This window comes from Etheostoma cragini, chromosome 19 (assembly GCF_013103735.1).
Source record: "Etheostoma cragini isolate CJK2018 chromosome 19, CSU_Ecrag_1.0, whole genome shotgun sequence".
Classification (NCBI taxonomy): Eukaryota; Metazoa; Chordata; class Actinopteri; order Perciformes; family Percidae; genus Etheostoma; species Etheostoma cragini.
Window position 1 is genome coordinate 17,199,351 of NC_048425.1, and position 24,457 is coordinate 17,223,807.

A 24,457-nucleotide genomic window follows, 5' to 3' on the forward strand; every position below is an offset into this window, starting at 1 on the left:
TAGAATATTGTTACTGCTGGCTGTAATTCAAATTGCCCCTTGGGGATAATAAAGTTACCTTGAACCTTGAACCTTGAAAGGACAATCCCACGCTCCCACGCCTTGTGTTGTCTCCCCGTCAAGCATGAAACATTAACATCCCTTTTTCTGAAGTTATTTGATACTTTTAATGTTGACTTTTCCGGTGCTTCTTTCGAAGGCCAATTTTTTGTGACATTAAAAACTGAAACTGGGTCAAATTTGACCCGAGGACAACATGAATCCCTTGTTATACCATCCGTTCCACAAAGGTCCTTAAAGCTTAACATGCCATTGAATCTCAACATTTAAACCTTTGGGAGATAAAGTTTGCAGATTGAATATCTAGTATACTTGTCTGTTTTTCAGTATTTCATCAATATTACCACCTCTCTCTGGCAGAATCCCCTTTTTAATGCCCATGAACCTGGATGATGATATGTCATGCCATTGAAATGTCGGATAATCTCTATCAACTCCTCTTATTGAGCTCTTATGTTCACATATCCTCATATTTCAGGGCATTTGATCATATAAATGACAAAGTACTTTATTCTAGTATGACGGCTGTAATGCATTTGACCGTTGTGCACATCCATTTACATCCATTTGAAAGAGACTTCAACATTTTCCCTTATTTTCTTCTTCTATCCTTCCTATTAGGCTTGATGTGCCTCTACATTTTGGACGTCTGTTAGTGTTTCTAAGCCATACTAACAGAACTTATAATTTTATGTCAATTATATATGTTAATTATACTTGATTGCCATGAAAGCAAGCAACATCCATGATCCCCAGGCCCAGAGGATTAACCCCAAAGACTTTAACCCTTGTGTTGTCTTCCTGTCAAAATTGAAAATCAACACTTTTGTTGATGCTTTATATCAATGTTTTTAACTTTTTCTTACGTTTATGTCCTTTTTTTTCCAACAATTTTGATGCTTTTTTTCAATGTTTATCGTTTATTTTAAACCTTGCACTATGTAACACTATATTAAAGGAAATTACACCTAATGTTTGAGTTGGAAAAGCTGAAATTAAATATTATTTAGACTGAAATTAAAAGAAAGTATGTTGATGGATAATCCCAGACTGGAATATGTCAATTTTTACTCAATACTATTTCAAAATATATGCTACAAAATTGTATAAGACGCCCCAAAATTAATGAAAGTAGAGATTTGTACTTGCCAAAGAGCAATGTGTGGAATCAATCAGGTTATTTTGGGTCGTTAAAAAGAAAGAAGTTAATAATAATATTTTAACGTTTCATCTAGCATAAATGCAGTTATGTTTTTCTGCCCCTTTCACTTTTGAAAGAGCAACATTACATCCAGATAACGTCAAGTTTAGAAGAAAATCTGGACGGAGCAACAAGGCGGACATGCTTGGCTCTTTCGGGGAATGATTGTAAAGATATACTAAGAATATATTTACGGCTAACGTTAGCCGTTGGTCACCACAAACTCTTCTAGCTAGCGTTAGCTAGCGGCTAACGTTAGGCTAACATTAGCCGCTAGCTAGAAGAGTTTGTGGTGACTAGCGGCTAACGTTAGCTAGCGGCTAGCTGATAATAGCAATTTGTAGTCTGTGACATATTTTGGGCTTCATTTAACAAACACAATCATATGTGTATTCTTTTGATTACAATGTGCGGAATTACTTAACATTGTCAATTTATACACATTTATTTCCATTTCTCACAGCGTCTGTACGGCATCAACACGGGTCGCCATTGTTATTTATGTGTATGTGTGTGTGTGTGAGACGTCAAAACTGTAGCCGGGAGTACAACCATCTGGTACGAGTTCACGGGTAGTGAGTTACGGGTTCGACTGCCGTTGCAGGACACTTTTACAGGTAGAAGGTTGGGAAAACACGAGTAACGGGTTGCCTGGAACGCAGCATTAGCGCCGCCCAAGAGGACTGCGATTGGTTTAAAGAAATGAAAACCACCCCTGACCGTTTTCCCTCCTATCCAGGAGTGCTTAATCCTTTTGCCTAATCCTTCGCAGCTCTGTGGAGATTGGAGGTCTGGCATGCGAGACTAACTGTCATATTCCTCGTCATTATGGAAGGAAATAATATAAGGGTATTGCTCTACCCTTGGTTTTTCATGTTGACCCTTAAAAGGCTATTGTTGTGTTTTCTAATGTGTGATAAGCAGCAGCTATGGACTTTTAGACTTAAAGGGAACTGAAGTCTGTGGTTTTCAAAGGTTTGAATAATTCAAATGCCCATTTGCAAGTTTGCAAGCACTGCCTCTGCTGTGAGTCTTTCTGTGGGAGTGTGTGCACAAGCCGTGCGTGTGCTGGTTCATGCCCGTGTTCCTTTTTTTTAAATGTCTAATTCACTCCTCCCCCACACCGGCTCCTTTAATCCCTGTGTGTTTTAACTGAAACCTGAACCACGGAGCAAAGATGTCATCTCCCACAGAGGAGAGGCTGCTGAATGACATCAGGAAATGTTTCGGTGTTGGACATGTGAATGGTCATTCTGCAAAATCTGGTAGTACTCCAGTAATAAAAGTAAATAGTACTTGAGTCTGGAGTGGCACGTGATTAGCCCTGCTGCATCCTTGTGTATCAGAACTATGACAAAAGAGCGCTGAAGAGACAAATGCTGAAAATAACTTCTTTTTTTTACGTCAAAAAAGTGACAAATAAAATCAGAAAAAGTGACCAAAAAACCATAAGAAACATTGGAAAACGTGACAAAAAACTCAAAAGTGAAAAATAGGAATACAATTGAAAAAAAACGTCAAGTAAACTGTAGAAAAAGAACGAAATGTTGAAATTTCAACCCAGAAAAAACTAAATTGCAGGTTGACTGGAAGACAACACAACACAGGGTTAGGAATGAATGAGAAAGGCAGGAGCAGGATGTGGAGGATATCTTTGTTTTCACTGTGGTTACCTGCCAAACAGAATTAGTCCCGCCCAAATTTCCCAGTGTCACTTTCTCTTTTTATCATGCCGGGGGTTCGCAAAATTGAAAATGTGTAAAATGATGCACAAGACATTTGTTTTTATTTGGTGAAGCGTTGCAGTAATAAGGTCACAGCTTTGAGGACACGGAGCATCGGAAACTCACACAGTGATATCGTATAGGCCCTTGCCGTTATTTTTAGAAACAATAGTTTTTTTTTATTTTCGAACCAAAGGCTTAGGAACAGAACTTTGGACTAGAACAAGAAGGGGTTTTCAAAGTCTGACAGTGCCGGTCCAGGTTGAAAAAGAGGTAGTTACCGTAGAACATTTAACCCCTGAGTCCTTTCAAAGTTCTGGTACTTTTACGTTCTAACTGTAGAAGTTAACTTGCTGCTCACTTTATAACTTTAAAGCATTAAATCTTGAAATAATACGCTCGAGTGTATTTGAAAATCTCCCTGAACGGAATTGGATAACACTACGACCAATCACAACAACACATGGGGTGAGGTATTAAGAGCCTTGTATGCTTAGCAACCAGCGGAGCTAACAGGTAGATTAGACTGTCGTCATCGGTGCAGCTTGCCTTTGGCCCCGCCTACATAAGATACACCGATGTGATTGGTGCAGCTCGGCTACACGAGAATAGTTAATGAGCAGCATTACTCGATGCCAGAGTAATGTCCTGAGCAAATTCAAATGGTTATCGAGAGAACTCATGTTTTCCCAGGTACATATCACCATTTCAGTACGGATCTACATGGGTTCCATGTCATTAACCCTTGGCGACTTCTTCCCGTCAACAATGGGTGAAAAAAAAAAAAAAAAAAAAAAAAAGGGTGACTTTTTTCAACATCATTATGGCTTTTTCACACATTTGTCACTTTCTCAATGTTTTTTGATATTTTTTATGTTGACATTTTCAGCACTTATTTCGACGGCCCATTTTTTTGTGAGAAAATAATTAACTGAAAAGGGATCAAACTGACCCGAGGACAACATGAGGGTTAAACCTCAGTGCTCCCTCTAGCTGGACCAGAGAGAAAGTGTTCCCACTCACAGTTGAAGGGACATCAGACAACTCTGGCAACACAACTGCTATAAGCATCCAGGGTTTTTGTGCCTTAGAAACTCACTTTCTTCACAAAAACAAACAAAAAATAGTCTGAGAGTATTCCAGGATCAGCGGAGTACAAACCGCCTGAGTCATATTTCTGGAATTTCAAAGCTTTGTGGACTATTTAAGGCTTATATTCTCCAGTGTAAAAACATAAATAAATATAAAAAGCATTCCAGCACAGTCTTGCGGATGACTGTGCTGCTAACTGTCTGGCACAGCACAGTTATGATGGTCCCGTCTAGAAATAAATCCAATTAAAATAGACGTTAAATCTTAAGAATGCTGAAATTAATGACAGGAAAAGTACCACAAATACATAAATAATCACATTTTATTCTGTTTTTCAGTAATCAGTTAATGCATTCAGACAGCGTGTATGTCTTGTCATTCTTAATGATCAAAATAATAAGTGTTTTAGATAAAAGGGCAGGGAACAAACATGTGATTCAAGGCGTTCATACATGCAGTTATTAAGGCAGTTAATAACAGTACGGCGACGTTTGGAATGTCTGAAGAACTAACGGGCGTGTTCCCGGGAAAACGTTACCCTGCGGAGGGGTAGTTGGGATGGAAACAGCTGAGCGATGTGCAACATAACCATTATGGTATCCGAGTATATCACCAGTGTGCTTTAATGGTACACACTCAATGTATTCCTTTGTTTTATAAAGGTCCTGTACCAGCAATATTATAACCCACATAATCCCTGAGTCAACAACCTTCCCATGTGCTCCATTCAGGAGCTTTCAATCATTTTACAACGTCTTCCTCATCAGTGTCATGGAAGAGCTGGAACTCAAGGACTTCTCATCCGTATTGGCTTAAAGTGAATAATACATTATTGAATGTCAACATGGTCCTTGTTTTTGAAGAAGATTTCAGCATTATTACAACATGGGTCAACATTTACAACTAGGGACAGGCATGGCTGTGGACTTTTAATCAATTGTTCCCAGCTTTTTCTTCCCTGCCTTTGTTGCGTGTATTGCACATTACTGCCACCTGCTGATTGGTGGAAAAGTGTCAAACTATTAACTGGAGAATGTATCACGTCACCTCCTCAAGCACAGGAACTAGACAAAACCCTCGGTCTATATCGCTAATAAAGGTCCAATTACCAAAGTTTCACAGTATTGCAATGGCAGCTATAAATGTATTCTTTTTAAATGAAAACAACCTTTTTTGTCATTGAACACATTGCATTTTAGTTTTTAAAAAACACCACTCACTGGCAGAGAGCGGGATTTCTAAACTGCACGTTCTGTCCTTAAAGAATCAAAACAGCTCATACCTTAGGAACGGTAGGACTTAACACTTTTTTTGTGGTTTTAAAGGCAATCGTTTTCCAAATTTTGGTATACCAAGTAACCGTTAACCAGCCCATGCCTGGATGTAAGTCGACTGGCTTTCTTCTGCTTTTAGGGGCTATGACGGCTACCGTGATTGGCCGTTTGGAATGAATCACTTGTGGTTGACAGGATAATCTACTACATAGTATTACTCACATTGCACAGCGGATGGAATCATAACAGCTCTAGAGAGTGGACAAATGGAAACATAACTGATAAAGACCTAAAAGACAAATGTAAGACCCACATTGTAATGGCATCTGCTAAAATAACAGTGTTTCTGGCTGTAAATGAGCTCTTTGTAAATGGCCGTACTTGGACATCGATTGGACGTTATTCTTCTGTAAACTGTTACATGAACTCACTACACTGACTGCCTGTTAGACTGCAGCTGGGAATTAGAGAATGGCACGGGTTGCTCCGGCTCTCTGCTGTACTTGGCCTGTTAGTTTTCGGACATCTTGCGGATCATGTAGTTGAGGATGCCTCCGTGGCGGAAATAGGTCAGCTCCACGTCCGTGTCGAATCTCATCCGCACTTGGAATGTTTTCCCGGTGTCGAGCTGCGGCGGCAGAGACAGACGACATCAAGTATCACGTGAACTCAACAGTGCAATCATGTCCCTGCTCTCCAACCACCAACCTTGACGTCGACTATCATCCGGGGTGTGAGCTGCTCGGGGATGATGATGGTGTAGCGCTCCCGGCCGGTCAGTCCCAGGCTGTCGGCGGTGTCTCCGTCTAAATACTCCAGAGGAATCACGCCCATCCCAACGAGGTTACTGCGGTGGATCCGCTCATAGCTCTCTGCCACAACTGCCTTAATACCCTGAAAACAAAGCGCTTCATTTTTCACCAATTAAAAACTCTTCTCCCGCAGGCTTATTCGGCTCGTCACATGACCAAAAATGCTGACAACTCAGCTACCCCCAGGACAACTACATGTATCCCAAAAAGGTCCGCAGACCATTAGGGTTCACCGAAAAATAAGACTTTTAAAAGACGTTTTAGTGTGAAATCACATAGAATGCGAGCGTTTCATGATCATACTAATCTGCTAAAGTTTGAACCCATAATGGAAAACAAGTAGGGACGATAAGGCCTAGAGGTAAGTTTTATTAAATTACATTTGTCATTACTCCCTGCAGTATCCAACAATAGATCCTGACAATATAATTAACACCTGGATCGGATAAGCGGCAGAACATGGATCGATTGACCAATACAAAATTAATTGAGTTTCCGAATTTGACATTATGAGTTGCTAGCTGAGTCTAATTTAATTAAAAATGTATACTCTTTATTGTTTGGGGGATCAATAAAGTGCCCAGTGTGTCAGTGCCTTGGGGGGTGGGGGGTGCCTTGCTCAAGAGCACATTGGCAGTGCACAAGAGGTGAACTGGCATCTCTGCAGCTACCGGTCCACACTCCGTACTGTAGTCGGAACGGGGACTTGAACCAGCGACCCTCTGGTTCCCAAGAGCTTCCTGCAGCACAATCCCACTTCCAGGTTCTAAGTGTGTAACGTCTCCTGACAGCCCATCATCATCATTTTAGATGAAACATTTCTGCCTTCAGCAGGCGAGACCTTGTTCAAGACTACTGTGAAATAAATGTAGGACTATGAAACTACAAAACTTCATCCGATGAGATAGATTCAAAGCTCTGGGAAGAGCAAGTTGACTTCGTTAATGTCAAAAAACAAAACACATTCATTCATTCATTCATAAATTAACTCGCAAAATAGTGTGTATTTCCTGTCAGTGATCCTCACCAGTATGATGAATGCCTTAGTATTTTTTTTAAGTACTTGATACAAATCTGCACAAAAAGACATTTGAATATTTTGTTCGTGATGTGTTGGATACTTGACATACCAAGACTTTTTTTAAACATTAGACGTTGGAGATGAGCCACGTCTGCGCAGATTGATCACCGGGTGCTGCATGCTGGGTAGATTTGTGTCCGACTTGATCCGACGTCATGCACAACGATGACCTCACGAGATCAAGGAGACTGCAGGTTTGAGCAGCTAGTGCAGTTGCTTTTCACCAACTGCGAGACCCAGGCGGACTCAGGGCACGCTGGGAAATGCTGGCCTCTCAGCTGATTGGTTCAGAACTGAGTCAATATGACGTTACATAAACTTTTCATTGATTCTGAATTGATTTGCCATTTGTCTGATGCATGTAGACACATGTGGCTGAAAGTGACGTTTAGAAGTCAGAGAGACTAAATCCGTTCAGATCACGGATCATCTACAGTCTGTTGATTATTATTTTTATTATCATTATTAATATTGTTCAAACCGAAGCAGTAGAACCCTTCCATGTCTGTTTTAGTTATTCTTATTTGTTGTCTGCCGCGCCGGCTCAAATTCCCTTGAGCCGGAATGAGCTAGACCAGTGAAACTTGGGGGAATAACTGCAAACGGTGTGCATCTGCTTCTACAAAAATAGGAACCCAATCGGCCACATGGTGGCGCTGTAATTAAGGCTTCAAAATGCACATGTGTTCCACCTCCTTAAACCTCAGTGCTAACTGTAGCTGGACCAGAGAGAACATGTTGATCCTCACCAGGAGGAAGGGGCCCTTAGCTGCCCAGTCTCTGGAGCTGCCCGAGCCGTACTCCTTCCCTGCGAGAACCAGCAGAGGGACGCCGGACTGCCGATATCTCTCTGCAGCATCAAACACATCCAGCTGGACAAACAGGGCACAATATTAAAGAGTTAGTAAAAATAACCCTGAGGTCTTCAAACACTTTGTTGAGATTTGACAACAGGTGTGCCGCACGCTGACCGTTTCTCCAGTTGGCAGGTGGATGGTATGTGGCGCCTGCTTGTTGAGGAACTTGTTAAAGAGGCGGATGTTGGCGAACGTACCTCTGGCCATGACATCGTCGTTACCACGACGCGAGCCGTACGAGTTGTAGTCACGGGGACTCAAACTGTCGGAAGACAAACAGTGTGAAGGAGAAAGCTTTAATGGACGGACACAGCGCCTCCTAACTGTGATATCAGGAAGGACATAAAAGGACAGATAAAAGCTAGATAGCACCATTTCCTGTTCAGTGGGTTATAATTAAAGCGACTGAAGTGAAAAAAAAACTAAAAACACATTTGTAGACAAATTAAGGGGAACAAGAAAACAAAGGGAATTGACTAAATGTGGCGCAGGCAGCGGATGAGCGAGCTGGCCAGGTGGACTCTCCCGCAGCCCCTGCCCGATCAAGAAGTGAATCCCACAGACTGACAAAACAGGGTGGAGGATGCAGCTCAGTAATGACAGATGATTATTGGTCATCTTTGTTGTCACTTTGCATTACAACAACATCACAGGTGAGTGACGGATCGCCGGACTTATATGAATGGCTTGGGTTGGACTCTAATTGTAGATAATTGCGAGCAGCGGGTCGGTTCAGGCACTAAGCTTTTCGGTTGCGCAAAACTGGACGCAAACCAGGGCAAAAACTCACTTCTCTGCTTTCTAGAACTCACCAAGTTTCAAGGAAAGACCTAAATAGGCCGGGGTGCTGGGGAAGTTCCGTCAGATGTTTGGGGATATTGAGATTTCATTTAAGTAATGCAAGTTTTGCTCTGATTAACTATATTTCATGTTTGTTTGTGTTGCAAAACCAATTGTCCTTTGGAGAAGTTCAAGTGGAAGGCTGTAGCAGAAAATTTGTCTCTGTATATAAGTTTTATAAATTCAAGAATAATTGGCTGTTGCTTTTTAGTAAGACTCTATTTAAAGGGTATCTACCGTTTTTCAACCAGGACCCTATTTTCCCAGGTTTTTGGGTCTGACTGATGGGATCTTTGAATAGGGTCCATTATTAAGCAAGAACGCTGCAGTCAGCAGCGGCGAAACAGGCTAATATGTAACGTAATAGGGCAATTGTCCAGCTTGTATTTACCTTCACAAAAGAGCTGGTTCACATTAATATTCTAAGTGTCTGACAACATTATGGAAAGCATTTCTAAGGAGGTCGATCTTTCTGTTGAAGAGTAAGATCCTATTTAAAACATAAAAACATCCACAAAATTGCGTTCGCTTAACCCACCAGACTCCATGTAAATTATCAGTAATTTAAGCATTGTAAAATCCACTTCATTCAAAGTCTGCAAAAACAGAATAAAACTATGAAAAGTTGTAGGTCGTCGTTCCCCTTTCCAACCATTACAGCTCTAATAAATAAACATAGATAACTCAATACATGCTGTTCTGACAAGAACTAAGAAAAGAGATCACATCTCTCCTGTATTAGCTTCTCTGCATTGGCTTCCTGTAAAATCCAGGATTGAATTTAAAATCCTTCTCCTGACCTACAAAGCTCTAAATGGTCTAGCACCAACATATCTTAAAGAGCTCTTAGGGCCTTATTGTCCTACTAAAGCACTGCAATCCCAGGTTTCAGAGTAACTTGTAGTTCCTAGAGTCTCTAAAAGTAGGATAGGAGCCTTCAGCTATCAGGCTCCTGGGTCTGGGTTCGGGGGCAGAAACCGTCACCACATTTAAGAATAACCTAAAAACCCTCCTCTTTGATAAAGCTTATAGTTGGGGAGTGAGGAGTCCCAGCGTCCGCCTAGCCAGGTCAACCTGCTTCTCTTCATAGTTGTCATAATTTATAATCAATAATATAATCAAACTAGAAGGAGGCAGGGCAGTACAGCCCGATCCGGATAGGGAGAAAATGCACAAAATGCTTGCTCTTGGGGGAATTACTAGAATTGTTGAGGCTTTGTTAATTATAGAGTGTGGTCTAGACCTACTCTATCTGTAAAGTGTATTGAGATAACTTTTTTTGTGAATTGATACTGATAAATAAAACTGTATTGAATTTAAAGTGTTGCTCCTTTGACTGGAGTCTGGTTGGTTTAGCACTAGCAACATCAGAGCCCTTTCTGTTAAAAACAGAAAGGTGTTAAAGATCTTTTAAAGGTCTATCTCTAAAGGGATCATGTCCAAAATGTTATCAGACACTTAATATAATAATCGGAGTCTGTCAGCGGCAAAACGAGCACTTTTGTGAAGGTAAACACAAGCTGGACAGTTGCCCTAATAACTAAACATTGCAGCAATCTCTCTTAATACTGGACCCATGTTGGAGATGGTGGTTCCCATCAGTCACTTAGACACAAAGACATAGGAACATAGGGTCCAGGTTAAAAAAAACGTAGTTCCCCTTTAAAGCTCAGATGAAATGTTGAAAGCAGTGAGGTCACTCACCCCCTGTTGGTCAGGTAGCGTGCTGCGGAGCTGTTCCTGGCAATGTTCCCGGCAGGAGAAATGTGGTCCGTGGTGACAGAGTCTCCGAGGTTGAGCAGCACGTATGCATCATGTATGGATTTGGGTGGCTTCAGCTCCATGGCCTGAGTAAAGAAAAAAAACAATAAAAATGTCAATTTCACATTTATTTCCATTGTTTCAGAACACGCATTTTCATGGCCATTGCAGTTTGGGCGTAGATTGACATTTACAAACACAAAAATCTAAAGTGGACTTGCTCCAAATTATCATTATGTTATAGCAAGTAAGTGGGAAATACAATAGTAGATTTAATGACCTAATGGCAGCCTTGGACTTAAGTAATTATAGTTGTTGCATTTGTTTAGTGGGATGTATTGATTGGTACATATTTTCTATTTACCAAACCGTCGAAGAACGGCGGTGACTTGATGTAGGTGGATTTGGGGTCCCAGGTATACAGCTTGTCAGAGGGAGCCACCAGAGAGTTCCAGCGTTCGTTCACTTTCTGAAACAAATCAACAAGATCCAATCACATGTCTGCATTACGCTGTCGGAATGCTTGCTTGCCAATTGTTTTTTCCCCCCAACAGACTAAAGGTTACACTACCTCTATCTTCTCATAGACTTCTTTGAACATGGACGGGATGACAAAAGTTCTCTCCACAGCCTGGATCTCCTCCCGTGTGGGCCAGATATCCCTCAGGAAAATGTCTTTGCCTTCAGAGTTAACGGCTACAGAGGACACGAGGGCAGAAATGAAAACGTCAAACTACCTTTGGTTAATGCATCAAGCACAGCAGTTATTTGGGCTGTGAAGCTAAACGTTAAAGCTTCAAACAAACGTAATTTCCATTACCAAGGCTAACCTGATGACATCACACAAAATCCAATGAATGAAGAGTCAAGCTAAGGAAGTCTAGAAGCATTTCCGTAGTAAAGGGAAGACTGGAAGTTCAGTGTAGACTCCAGCTACCTCAGCAAAGCCACTATCATCTTCAAAGACTCCACCCATCCTGGCCATCACTTCTTCAACCTAGAGACCTTTTTCACAACACACACATTGATGTACCATGGTAGGAAAAGCACGGGTGTAGTCACAGCCATTAATGGTGGCTGCATTCCACTGAGGAGAGGCCCTGGTATTGGGTATGCTGACTCACTGAAATAGCTTACTGGGTCACTAGGTGGAATTGATCCATTGTTATCAATTTCAGCTGTGCTTTTCCTATCATGATGAGTCAAAATGTCTGCCTTTTAAAAAAAAAGGTATATTGCCCTTTGGGAGGCCCAAACACACACCTCCAGATTCAGGTACCGTTTTTACAAACAAGTTGCACTTTCAATAAGAAAAACAAGCACTTTCATCCACTGATGCTGCTACACACCTGCCCATATGTAACAATGCGCTTTACATGTGCAATGTGCTATATATTTTGTACTTAAAATGACAAAGTCGATGCTGATTCTAGACAGAAAACATTCTGACTGTAGTAAAAGCGCCAGTTATTGAGCTTGGAATGGAGGTGCGATGCAAATCTCAGTAACGCCAACCAAGTAGCCGAGACAAGAAACCATCAAGTGAAATTTAAAACCTTAAACTCTTGTCTTCAGTCGGGTTTGCTCCCTCAGTTGCTGTGGCCGCTGACTGGAAACGAGATCCACATCACTCAGGATTCAAACTGGCAAGAGAGGTCAGTTCCCTCACTTACAGTTCGCTGCATGCAGTAATCAAGACTTAAGGGGTCTTTCGGAATCGTGGGTTACCCAGGCCTCTGCACCACCTGTTGCAGCGGCAGAAGGGGAAGTGGTGTCCGGCTTATGGAGTTCAGAACTCCCAAAAACCTGAACCAGTGGCTTGATGAAGACCCAGTGTGTCTAGTTTTAGCGGAACAAAACCCAACTTCAAACATCCTCTCATCCTGCAAAACAAGCACGAGTCAGTGTGTTTTCGGTCGTCTGAGAGTCCCGGATAATTCAAGCTCGACCGATTCTTAGAATTCCAAAAATTTATTGATTTGTATTTTATAACTTTTTTTAAACTTTTCGTCACTGTAAGTCTACTGCAATCACATGATAGATACTTCATTGATCCCCGAGGGGATATTCAAAGTTCCAGTAGCTCACAGACATCATAACATACATCATAACAGGATTTCAGCGTATTCTGCCGCATGTTGAGTTTAAAATAGGAGATTTGTTGTGTTTCCATCATGAGTGCCAATCACACAGCTGACAAACCCCTTTATACGTGGTCTCTACAGGCTCTCCTTTTTTCTTTGGTTTGAAACTAAAAGAAAGCTAGAGCTGCTGCCTGCTTTCCTAGCGGCGAAGTACTGTCTCCCGCAGCAAGCAGTCAGGCAGAGGACGGGATGCGATGCCTGAGAAAACGTTAAAGATGGTTGACAGTCAGTCACTTTTGCATTTGCTCATTCTTAAAGGAAGGAGAGAGTGGAGGGCCGATTATGTGAGTTCAGTGGAGCGGACAGCTTAAAGAGACAGGCGCTACAAGAGAGTGTCTCAGACAGAGGGGGAGTACAGGTGCAGCGGCCATGGGCAGTATGAGAAAAGGAGTGGTTTTGAACAATAGGCATGAAAACATGTTCTAGAAGAAACACAAAATACAAGTATGAAAATGAAAATGCGCATGATACACTAGGTCGCCTTGAAACTGACATTCAGATGCATAGCAACCATAATAGTCAGTCTTGCATTCCCAGACTAACCCTGAAAGCGATCTCTTTAAATCAATCAAGCAGTTTGGTAAATCAGATTCTAACAGGGTTGATGGGAAAATTTCATTTTACAATCCAAAAGACTATCGCCAATCCAACAGCATCCCATTGGAAAAATACACTTCTTCACAGTCTATATTTGGCTTAGGGCTGGGCGATATGTACTCCTAGCTCGGTATTTTTCGGCGGCAGCGGGGGCGCATGCACACACACACACACACACACACACACGTATCTTTTTACAAAGTATGCTAGATGTTCAGTTGTATTAAAACAAATGCAAAGAAAGGTTTTTGTTTCTGGTTTGAAAATGTACAGCTTCAACACATAAAAAATTATCTAAAATAAATACTGTGTTAAATAAAAAAGTCCCATCTCTAAGAAAGCACCTTGAGTTGTTTTCAACAAAAATGAGATGGATTAAAAGAGGGAGGGAAAGAGAGGGGGAGGGACAGAGAGAGGCTCAAAGACAAGAAGGTGGGCATGCGATGGACTGAAGTTTATGATACAAAAACGTTCTTAAACCATAAAGCCGTTTGTTACTGTACAATTCTCTGGTTTATCAGTGAAGAGTGGAGTCTTTACTCTCAGAGCTGGCTCATTCAGGGTTTTGGTGACACCAATTGATTGGCCTACATTGTATCAGAATCCAGGGAATGAAGTCTTTGATGCTTAAAATCTGAGCCGATTTTTATATATAAAATTTAGCTGTGCTAATAACACATAAAACTGTAGAAAAATGTCAGCAGTGTGGACCGGTGCTGTGTCTCTCCACAGGAGTGCATGAGTGACTGTGGGCGGAGCTCAAGCTTATACACCCTTTAATTTCTGCTAGGTTGCTGCAGTGTGTAACAACAGGTGTGAGGGGTTGTGGCGACGCTGACAGACCATAACCACTCAGCGTAACTAGTATGCACAGTGACGCAAGCTCGCGGTCGCCGACAGCCAGGACCAAGCAGACACGGCCAACTGCTGATGGCTTCTCCGAGTGTCTGCAGGAAAGGCACAGAGGCTGGCGGCGCTTTTGCATTCGCTACTAATCACGGCAAGAAAATACCAGTCCATCGATCAAAAGCAGTAGTAAAGTACAGCACTAATGAATTGGCATTGCACTCCTGCAACATTGTCAGACGCACAGTGGACAGTAAAAAAGAACAAAAACAGAGAATTATAATTACATAATTATCAGAGCAGTTTCCCAGACATAGGTTCTACTTGGGCGCCATGACCAGGTAGATTGAGACCTGCCCAGGTAGATGAAATCCGAAGTGCTTTCATCACACAGCCCCTCCTCCTCGTAAATTATTGAGCTGTGTGAATGACAGCGACAATGCTTCACTTCAAGTTCAGAGGATATCGTTAGCAGTAGCATGTTGCTGGTGGTCTTGTCGTGGGATTAACTGTACTACTGTCATTACCAGATGTGAGTCGCGCATGCGTCACTTTGCGACAAGTAGCAAACAAGATGCTAACGAGAGACTTCTGTAATGTCACACAGTAACCCTAACACAGTAAAAATGGACCTACTTAACAAAGTTGGTTCACTGCTGGCTACAAGTTAGCATCAAACACAACAAAGGCTGTCAGTTGACTGACGTTTTGAGCTAAGGTTAGCAATCAATCAGACGAATGCATAACTCACATGTGCACGTGACTCAGATCGAGTAATGACACTGATAAACCCTGGAAACGCCGCGGCCACACCCCTGTTAAAGCTCCCCAACCTTCATTTATTAGAGCTCCATTTAATGCTAGTAGCGGCTAAAGTAGCTTCGAGCGTCAAGCGGCGCTAAGGAGCAGGCTACATTGCTTAATTGCTTGAGATAATGACTTGTATTGTTCTTATTCAATGTGTGAGTTATTGTTCTCGGGCTAGTAACTCCCAAAATATTGAAAAACAACTCACCAATGGGTTCTTTCTCAAAGTCTATCCTCACAGTGCCGGCTATAGCGTAGGCGATGACTAGCGGTGGAGAAGCCAGGTAGTTGGCTCTGGTGTTGGGGTGGACTCGCCCTTCAAAGTTCCGGTTTCCTGATAAGACACCTGCAGCCACCAGGTCTCCCTAAAAGACAAATTAAAGCAAACTCGGTACATTAAATGGTTTTTAACCATCTCGCCAAAGGACTTCAAGTTACACTTAGCCTGATGCCTAGCACTGGCATGTTCATTAATGTGCGTTGTCATTTAAAGTAATGAGTCAAATGAGTACATGACAGAAAATGATGCATGCATTTATATTTAGAAAATGAGAAATTCTTCAAATCAGAAAACAAAAATAAAAAGAGCAAAAGTGGGTTCAGTGCATTTAATATTCTTGTGACAGAACATAGACAGTGAAACGTGCTTGGGGAAAACAAAAAGACAAAGAAGGAAGAAAGAGAGCTCATGTGTGATTTGAGATTTGAAATGACAGTGGGGATGATGTAACAGCCTCTCGGTACCTGGGTTATGGCGTTCACCACCGGCTCGGGGAGTGGTCCACTGTTGCCTATACACGTCATGCAACCATAGCCGACCACCTCAAAGCTAACGGGAAAGACAAAAGGATTGTTTAATAGGTATGCAAGTATCTTTAAAGTGCTTCATACGGACTTCCGTTGACTGGGCAGCAGCATGAGAGAGGCCTGGTTATGTCACATTTGTATTAGAGCTTGATAACTGAACTTGATTACTCGTTGACTTCTGGAAAGATGTCGCAATAATTGATCTTAAACAGTGGAAAAAGTGAAATAAATCCACAGTTAAGACTGTGAAATTTGCCTTAATGCTTTTCCTATTGAGACTTTATGTCACAACACAAGAGAAAATAAGAGTTTACTTGCAAAACATGATGAGCTAAGTAATTGTTTCTCAATTATTCTGGTTTTGTGATCATTGGGAGGAGAAATCATAATCACGATTGCATTTCGATTAATTGCACAGCTCTAATTTGGATCCTATTGAAGTGGTTGACAAGTACAGCTGTAAACTCTGTGGTCAGTCTAATAGTAGTAACTTCACTTTTATTAATTTTATTTATGACAGCAATAGTAATCACCCACCACTCTAATCACCACTCTAATGCAATCATTTTTAAATCACCCCTCTAATGCTTATGTAAATATTGGATTTACAAGATGTTTGCATCAATGTGATTATTTATTTGTCAGGTGTTGAATGAGTCAATAGAGACACTCATCAACATCTAGTTGTATCTCCAAACAGAATCTCGATATAATTCTTAAAAAATGTTTTATATATCATATTATATACTGGAATTGATGTAACATTACTTACAGAGGTGTCAAGTTTACTTGAGTGGAAATTTTCGGGTAGCTATACTTTACTGTTATTATTTTACAGCAGACGTTCTACTACTACTCCTCACATTTCAAGCAATTATATGTACTTTCTACCCCTTACATTTCAAAAAAAGCCTTGTTAATCCTATTTCAGTACGGCTTGTTTTCATTCCAGCTTCTCATCGTTAAAAAAATAAAATAAAAAAACACCCAAAAACTCAAACCTATCCAGATAAATCATGCCATCCATGTGTTGATTTTGAATTTTTAAGAATCTGACTGTGGTTGGATGAGAAGTATAAATATATATATAATTTGGCATTTTGGCATTAACACATTTTTCAAAATGGTTGGATGGAAAATCAACACCCAAGTAATACGAGCTAATGGTTTCCAAAACTCACGTCGAATTCGAAAAATCCTATTAATAATATTTTTTTGTCCCCTTACATTACTTTTGCTTTTATACTTGAAGTAGTTTTGAAACCAGTATTTTTACCCTCAAGTAAAAAGCTTGAGTTGATACTTCTACAGAAGTCTTTTTCAACCCTAGTATCTAAACTTCTACCTGAGTAATGAATGGAAATACTTTTGACACCTTTGATTACCTATACAGTAATTAAGGATTTTAACTCATATTATCCTCTTGTACTCTGAAAAGTAAAAGCTAGCAAGTGGACTTTGTTGAACTTCCCATAGAACATGATTCAGTGTTTCCTTTAAGATTTCTTTTCAGCAGCTCAAGGCAAGTCTGTCCCCCCCACTAGTTCTCCTTGTTGTTAAATTGTATTGCATTATGGTGGCAGGATTATTTAAAAGGAAACCGCGACTACATTGTGCCTCTGCCCTATTTCTGATACCATGGCGGCAGAAATGTTTCCGTGGCGGGCCGCCACTACAATAATCAACGTGGAGAAAACACTATGCTTGGATTATCCACATAGCGTCTGTCTGAAAGAGGAATTTGAGCAGCTCACCCCAGCTGAAAAAGGTAGTCCATAACACCGCTCTCCTTCAGGTAGGTGGTGACCACGCCGCTGCCTGGTGACAGGCTGGTCTTTATGTACGGCTTCACGCTCAAGCCACACTCTATTGCTTTTTTCGCCAGGAGCCCTGAAAGAAAAGCATTTCACTTTAACAATTTTGTCAAATAATTGGAGTAAACATAGAATACCCCTGCCCAAATTCCATGATATCCCAGACATGCCATTGAGAGAGGTACTGTACACCCACCGGCTCCAAGCATGACGGATGGGTTGCTTGTGTTGGTGCAGCTGGTGATGGCAGCGATGACCACAGAGCCGTGGCTTAACGTGTACTCTTTTCCATCAAAGTGGAAGGGGACCGCAGTGCTGTGATGCTCCGGAGCCACCTGGAAACCCTTGAAGCCTTGCTGAAAATGTCCCAGACCAACATCGAACAAGTTACTTTGTGGAGTCAGGCAACACCCTGGAAGTAACAGCAACTGAGTCTTGAGGAAAAAGAGCTGTGTGTTGTTTTTTTAAATAATTGAGCTTTTCTAACAATTCCAAAACTATACTTTAAGATAGCTTAGATTAGATTTGATTTTGCAAACTACTTTACTTTACAAAAAAAAAAAGAACATGATAAGTTTAAAAAGTTTAAGTTAAATATTAAATGTCCAGCCAGAAAGAAACCATGTACATAAGACTAACAATGACAAAAGGTTGTTTAAAATCCCAAACTATCTCACGTAAGCAAGATAAAATGCAGGTTTAAGGAGTCTCCCCCTGCAGGAGATCAGATAGAATGCAGGATTAAGGTGTTTCCCCCCTTGCTGGAATTCAGATAAAATGCAGGTTTAAGGAGTCTCCCCCTGCAGGAATTCAGGTAAAATGCAGGTTTAAGGAGTCTCCCCCTGCAGGAATTTAGATTTAAAGCAGGTTTAAGAAGTCTCCCCCTGCTGGAGATAAGATAGAAAGCAGGTTTAATGCGTTTCCCCCCTGCAGGAATTCATGTAAAATGCAGTTTTACAGTCTAGGGTCTGCACTGTGATTTTTTCTCCAACCTTTCTGAAAAGTTCTTTGAAAATTAATTTTTTTTACGGTCTTATTTTCCTGTCTTAATTAATGGGATGCTTAAATTTGCACCTCTGCCTGTACACACTTGTACGTTGAATTTTACGTTTATCCTTTTTTTCCACACTAGTGGTCCACACTAGTGGTCCACACTAGTTCTTGATTCTTCTGTGATGCCTGAGAGCGTACTGGTACAGACCTTTGCTCCCAGGCAGGTTTCAAAGTCGGTTTTCATGTCAGACACAGAAATTCTGTCCTGAGGTCTTTTGGGGCCGCTACAGCATGGAACCACGGTGCTCAGATCCAGCTCTACAACCTGACACAGAGAGAGAGAGAGAGAGAGAGAGAGAGAGAGATGTACTGGTGGTTCATTTCATCTATCTTTGCCTCACTGTTTAAAAATTAAAAAAAATTCATTCAATTCATACTTTTCTGCGTTTATTGTTGAAACTGTTAGCAGGCTTATGTTTAAATAACTCATTTATTTTACTATTTTATATTATTTTTTTGTGTCAGGTTACAACTAGTATGGTTTTTCTAACAATATAAACAGGATGTGAGCATGTTACTCTGTTACACTACAAATACAAATACAAACACTATTATACCTTTTAAAAAGAAAACTATAATAAAAACGGCCACAATGATGTAATGACTGACCCGAGTGTAATCTGGATCCTGAGAGACGTCGTTGTAGTCTCTGAACATGGCCACTGCCTTCAGGTACTTTGTAATGTAGGCCAGCTGTTCTGCATCTCTGCCTGAATACAAAGAAATGGAAACAGAACGCTGAATATAATTTCTTGTGATAAGTCAGGTTTTTTTTTGCACATCGGAGGTCACGTTTGCCAGAACTTCTATGGAGGCAAATTAACTCCACAGAACGTAGCAGTACTGAACTGAAGGTAAACTGATAGGCTAGAAAGAACAAGCTTTCAAAAAAACTCAAAATGGGGGCAAATCAAATTAGGGATGTTATTTATTATAAAACTAAATCATTGTAATTATATATTCAAGTGATTATTAAGTGTGTTGCATTTTAAAAGAAAAATAGGCTTTGCATCCATTTCGTAACTGCTAGCTAAAAGTAGCAATGCTTACAGATTGATGCTAACATTGTGGACTGATGTTCATTAAATTGATGTGATCCATGACTGTGGATATAAACTTGTGTTTGGCTGTAGTCACAGAGGAGAAAGTTGTTGAAATTCTCTGCAAAATCATAAGTAACGTTAGTCTAACTGAATTTGTAGCTAGCAAACAACATCATGTTTTGTTTTGTCAAGGAATAGCTAGTCTAGATCCACAAACTTCCGCCTCTGGGACAGCTCCGGTGTTGCCTGACGTCCATTTTACACTCAACGCATCCAAGCATGTGCGCTCCAATGTGACGTCTCCTTTTTTGGTCCGGTGTCAATTACCTTTCTCTTACTTTGAGTTGGAGTTTCCACTCTGGTGGATTTCTGAGGACTATGGTTACCTGGTCCTGAGATCTCTGCGGGGTAAATCCAGACAGCTAGCTAGACTATCTGTCCAATCGGAGTTTCCTATTACACGGCTAAAACAACTTCTGAACGTACACATGTTCGACCAAAACAAGTTCCTTCCTGATGTTATCTTGCAGCGGCTCCGTCATGGAGTACGGAGCTAAGCACCGCCCAAGATGTTTGTGATTCGCTTACAGAAATGCCAATAAACCAGAGAACGTTTTTCTTCTATCCCGGAATGCTGTATGGACTAGCTAGTTAGACCCTTCTCCGCAGAGCTCTGAAGGAATGTCTGGCAAAGCGAGACTAAGGAATAGCTAAAGGTTATCTAAGAGAATTTTTAGTTTAGTTTTTTAAGTTATGTTTAGTCACACGAAACCCTTTTAACTTGCATTTTTTGAAATATGTTAGGTTCACATATGTGTGTGTTATGAGGTGAATCTAAAAATAAACTGCTACTTCCTCTGTCAGCTCTATCCACTGAAAAAAAATAAGGAGAAATTAGCTCAGTCTGATGTCATGTTGCCTGAGCTCATTACTATTCATGGTTGCTGATAGCCAGGCACTCATTGGCTAGCTGTTAGCCAATCAGAGTCAAGCAGCATAGCTTGTTGAATACTAGTGAGAACTGGCCCAAATATTGAGCTGAGTCTTCCTGCAGGCTTTCTATACCACACTAGAATGGCTTGGAACAATGTAACCACGGTAACCAAGTTACAGGGTCCACGGTAGAACTTCAGACATTACCACAAAGTTGTGAATTATGTGCGGCAGGGCACCTTTAAATCAGCCAGGACTGAAATCTTTAGTTCTGCCACTATTGCAGATTTATAGCTATGTTTCTGCTATTTAGGGTTTCTCTGCTGGACGGCAATCACAGCACAGATATCCGTGACACATTCCACTTTATAAAGACTGGCGGGTTGAATTGGTGGTCCCACGCATTGTTAGTTGATGCAGAACGCATGTCCAAGCCTCACGGATGGGTGAACAGGACTCATTGCTTTCTTGGATTACAGACAAGACATTTAATGATGAGTTAACAAGGGTCAGCTATCGGTCCAAAAAAAAAAAATCCCTAGATCAATCTTGTGTACAGTGATGGTGCTGAAGTTAACATGTAGTTTGGGACATGCCAGTCAAGCCACCCAAGCCCCTCATGCGACATTATGTCCATATTCTACAGCGTGGCACCCACCGGTCTGCTTGAGGTACTGAATGCTGACGTGGTCCACGGGGAAGAAGGCTGCTGTGGCTCCGTACTCGGGACACATGTTGGCGATGGTGGCTCTGTCGGCGATGGACAGCTGAGCAACACCTGGGCCAAAAAACTCCACAAACTTCCCGACGACACCCACCTGACGGAGGTGCTGAGAGCACAAAGGGGAGAGGGATAATGGTAGAATATGATGCTCAACAGACATAACCCCAAAATAATCTAACATACTGCATACATCAGATTATTTTAAATCAAAAGTTGTGTAAAGCGTGTAAAAGTGATTATAATTACCTTGGTAAGTGTGAGGACAATGTCAGTGGAGGTAATGAACTTGTCTGGGGTCCCGGACAGCTTGTATCCCACCACCTCAGGCAGGACCATGCTTATTGGCTGACCCAGCATGACCGCCTCTGCCTCAATTCCACCCACACCTGAGGGTTTCATGACAAATATAGTTCAGAACTTCACGATCAATGATCGATTCAAGTTATTTGGTCATGCGGTTCCGTTGTCTTACCCCAGCCCAGGACTCCCAGCCCATCAATCATTGTGGTGTGGGAGTCGGTGCCCACCAGGCTATCGGGGTAGAAGTACCCCTCATAGTTAAACACCACTCTAGCCAAGTACTCCAGGTTGACCTGGTGAACAATCCCCGAACCAGGAGGTATGATCCGCATGTTCCTGAAGGCTTTAGAGCCCCACTGAGAAGAAGGAAGAGAGGCAACATGTTTACAGGGTTAAAGACATCTTTTCATAATTATCTATATATGAGAAATGTGGACCTCACACTGGGGTTGTTCACTTGTCACACCTTTAAGAACTGGAATCTCTCTCTGTTGCGATCAAACTCCAAGTCCTGGTTTTTCTGAAGGCTATCAGACCTAAAAAGGAGGTGGGTTTAGAGAAAGAATCTAAGTGCATCACATGTTTTAAAGCCTCAGCAAACTGATGAAACAGTATATTTGAACTGAGAAGGAAAGAGTTTGATGAACCTGGTCTTACTTCCTGTTAAAGTCCACTTGGATGGAGTGATCGATGACGAGATCAGCAGGGCAAACAGGGTTGATCTTCTCTGGGTCACCGCCTAGTTTCATCACCGCATCACGCATGGCAGCAAAGTCCACCACGGCAGGGACACCCCTACAAGGAGGGTTCAGAGACACACCACAGGGTTGGGCGATGAATCAATGTGATCGATTAACTCAAATGTGTCGTTAGCGGCGACTTGTTTAAATGAAAATCGGGTTTCTCCTTACCATCGGCCGTCGCTCCCCCCTGGGCTCAGCCCTCCCCCCAGTAAAAAAAAATGGTAGTTACCCTTTAATGTTGCAAAAAAATTGTGGTGTTAAAACCAAAGCAGGAGAGATGTCCCGACATTTAGTCCCTGGTATGGGTCAACCTGTAATCTGGATCTTACATTTCAAACAATGCACCTCAATATCCTCTTTACATCCTGATGACGTCATTATGACATCACCAGGGTTGTTTAAAAAAAAAAAAAACTAAATTCATGCAGTTCCCTCTGAATTTAAATTCTAGGGGTTAAAAAAATATGCTTTTCCAAGCAACAGTCCGTTCTGACGGACTCCATCCGTTGCTATGGAGAAACTCACTGACGTTAAATGTAAATGAATGGGGTCCACATACGTGAAGTCCTGGAGGATGACCCGAGCTGGTCTGAACGGCACCTCCACAGTCTGGGTCTGGGTCTGCTTCCAGTTGAGGATGCTTTCCACATCGGAGCGCTTCACCAGAAACTCATCACAGTTCCTGACGGCGGACTCCAGGAGGACCCGGATGGAGAAGGGCAGACGGTCTGAGGAACAGCGGGACAGTGAACCTCAAAAACCACTAAAACTATCCAGTTGCCCCGCCAAGAGGTTTCACATCTGCATGGAATCTGCGAGAAGTTCTGTTACCGTATCGTGGATCTCCGAGTTTGGAAAGATTGTAAAACTGCTTCTTTGGGTCCGTGGGGTCCAGAGGCTCAACTATACGTTGAAAGGGATTGTTCACAGACGCAGACATCCTCCTCTGTGTGTCAGTACAGATCTAAAGCAGAAATATAAGCACACACACTTGTTTTTAAGTTCCTATATTATGAAAAATATATTTTCTAGGATTTGGGGTGTTATTTTGAGTCTCTGGGGCTTCCACACTCAAAAACAAAAGAAAACATCTATGCCACTTTGAGTGAGATACAGGTTTCTGAATGTCCTCTGCCTTCAGTCTGATAATGTAGAAGTGAGATGTCTCACTCTGTCGCTAAAACAGAGACCTAAACACACAGGGTGAATGTGCGGTACAACATGTAAAATGATTCCGGTACAAGCTCAAAATACAATTATTAACCTGAAAATGAGCCGAAGAACAGAAGCAGGGGTGAAATAAAACAACTATTCTCATGAGTCTAGTTTTATGTTTTTTTACTCTGCCTTAAAGAAAAGAGGGTTAGCCTAATCACAAGGCCGAGTCTGCAATCTGTAGTAGGGGTGCATGATATATATCGACTCAATATTGTTATAGAGATATCATGTTGCGCAACATTGTGTTGAAAGTGTCTATCAATTTCTTCACTTACACGGTCTTTCTGTTGAAATATGCACACGCATGGTACGCTCCATTGGGTTTGTCAGGTAGTGGACACGTGCGCTGACGTGCACTAATATGTGCAAGTGGCACGGTAACTGGTCAATGGGAAACCAACGTTATAGCAACTCAAATGGGCTTTAAATCAAACACAGCTAAGCAACACAGCCAATGGAAAGGACCCAGCGCTCCACAAATCCTTAATTCAAAAAAAAAAAAAAAAATGTTTAATGTCTTGATTTTTTAATTTAAGTCTCTGTCTCCAGTGATGTAGAAATCAAAAAACAGAGTGACTGAAATAGGACGGGATAATGGACAAAAACGTAAGAGTTTAGGCAAGAAAACAAAAACAAAAAGAAGAAATAAATAAGTTTAGTGTATACAGTATACACGTGATCTAATAAGATATGCATACGATAATTAAGCAAAACACATATCATCTA

The 24,457-nt window shown here is 41.4% G+C and overlaps 1 protein-coding gene and 1 long non-coding RNA gene across 2 annotated transcripts in view; one reads left to right on the forward strand and one right to left on the reverse strand.

Moving 5' to 3' along the window:
* Nucleotides 1-18,098, forward strand: part of LOC117934615 — an 18,848-nt gene extending 750 nt beyond the window's left edge. Inside the window, exons 2-3 of the long non-coding RNA XR_004654521.1 lie at nucleotides 14,709-14,712; nucleotides 18,069-18,098. This is a non-coding gene — a long non-coding RNA (uncharacterized LOC117934615). The remainder of the gene's footprint in view (nucleotides 1-14,708; nucleotides 14,713-18,068) is intronic.
* Nucleotides 5,527-23,477, reverse strand: aco1 (aconitase 1, soluble). Its single transcript, XM_034856418.1, has 20 exons — nucleotides 23,345-23,477; nucleotides 23,073-23,241; nucleotides 22,428-22,565; nucleotides 22,237-22,306; nucleotides 21,943-22,126; nucleotides 21,717-21,856; nucleotides 21,405-21,576; nucleotides 19,380-19,480; nucleotides 18,919-19,035; nucleotides 17,914-18,073; nucleotides 17,658-17,793; nucleotides 15,841-15,925; nucleotides 15,305-15,461; nucleotides 11,274-11,398; nucleotides 11,067-11,171; nucleotides 10,646-10,788; nucleotides 8,216-8,363; nucleotides 7,994-8,116; nucleotides 6,060-6,245; nucleotides 5,527-5,979 (listed from the first exon to the last, which is right to left on the reverse strand). The coding sequence occupies exons 1-20, from the start codon at nucleotides 23,451-23,453 to the stop codon at nucleotides 5,863-5,865; spliced, it is 2,685 nt and encodes an 894-aa protein (XP_034712309.1). The 5' UTR covers nucleotides 23,454-23,477; the 3' UTR covers nucleotides 5,527-5,862.
* Between the last annotated feature and the right edge of the window lie 980 nt (nucleotides 23,478-24,457).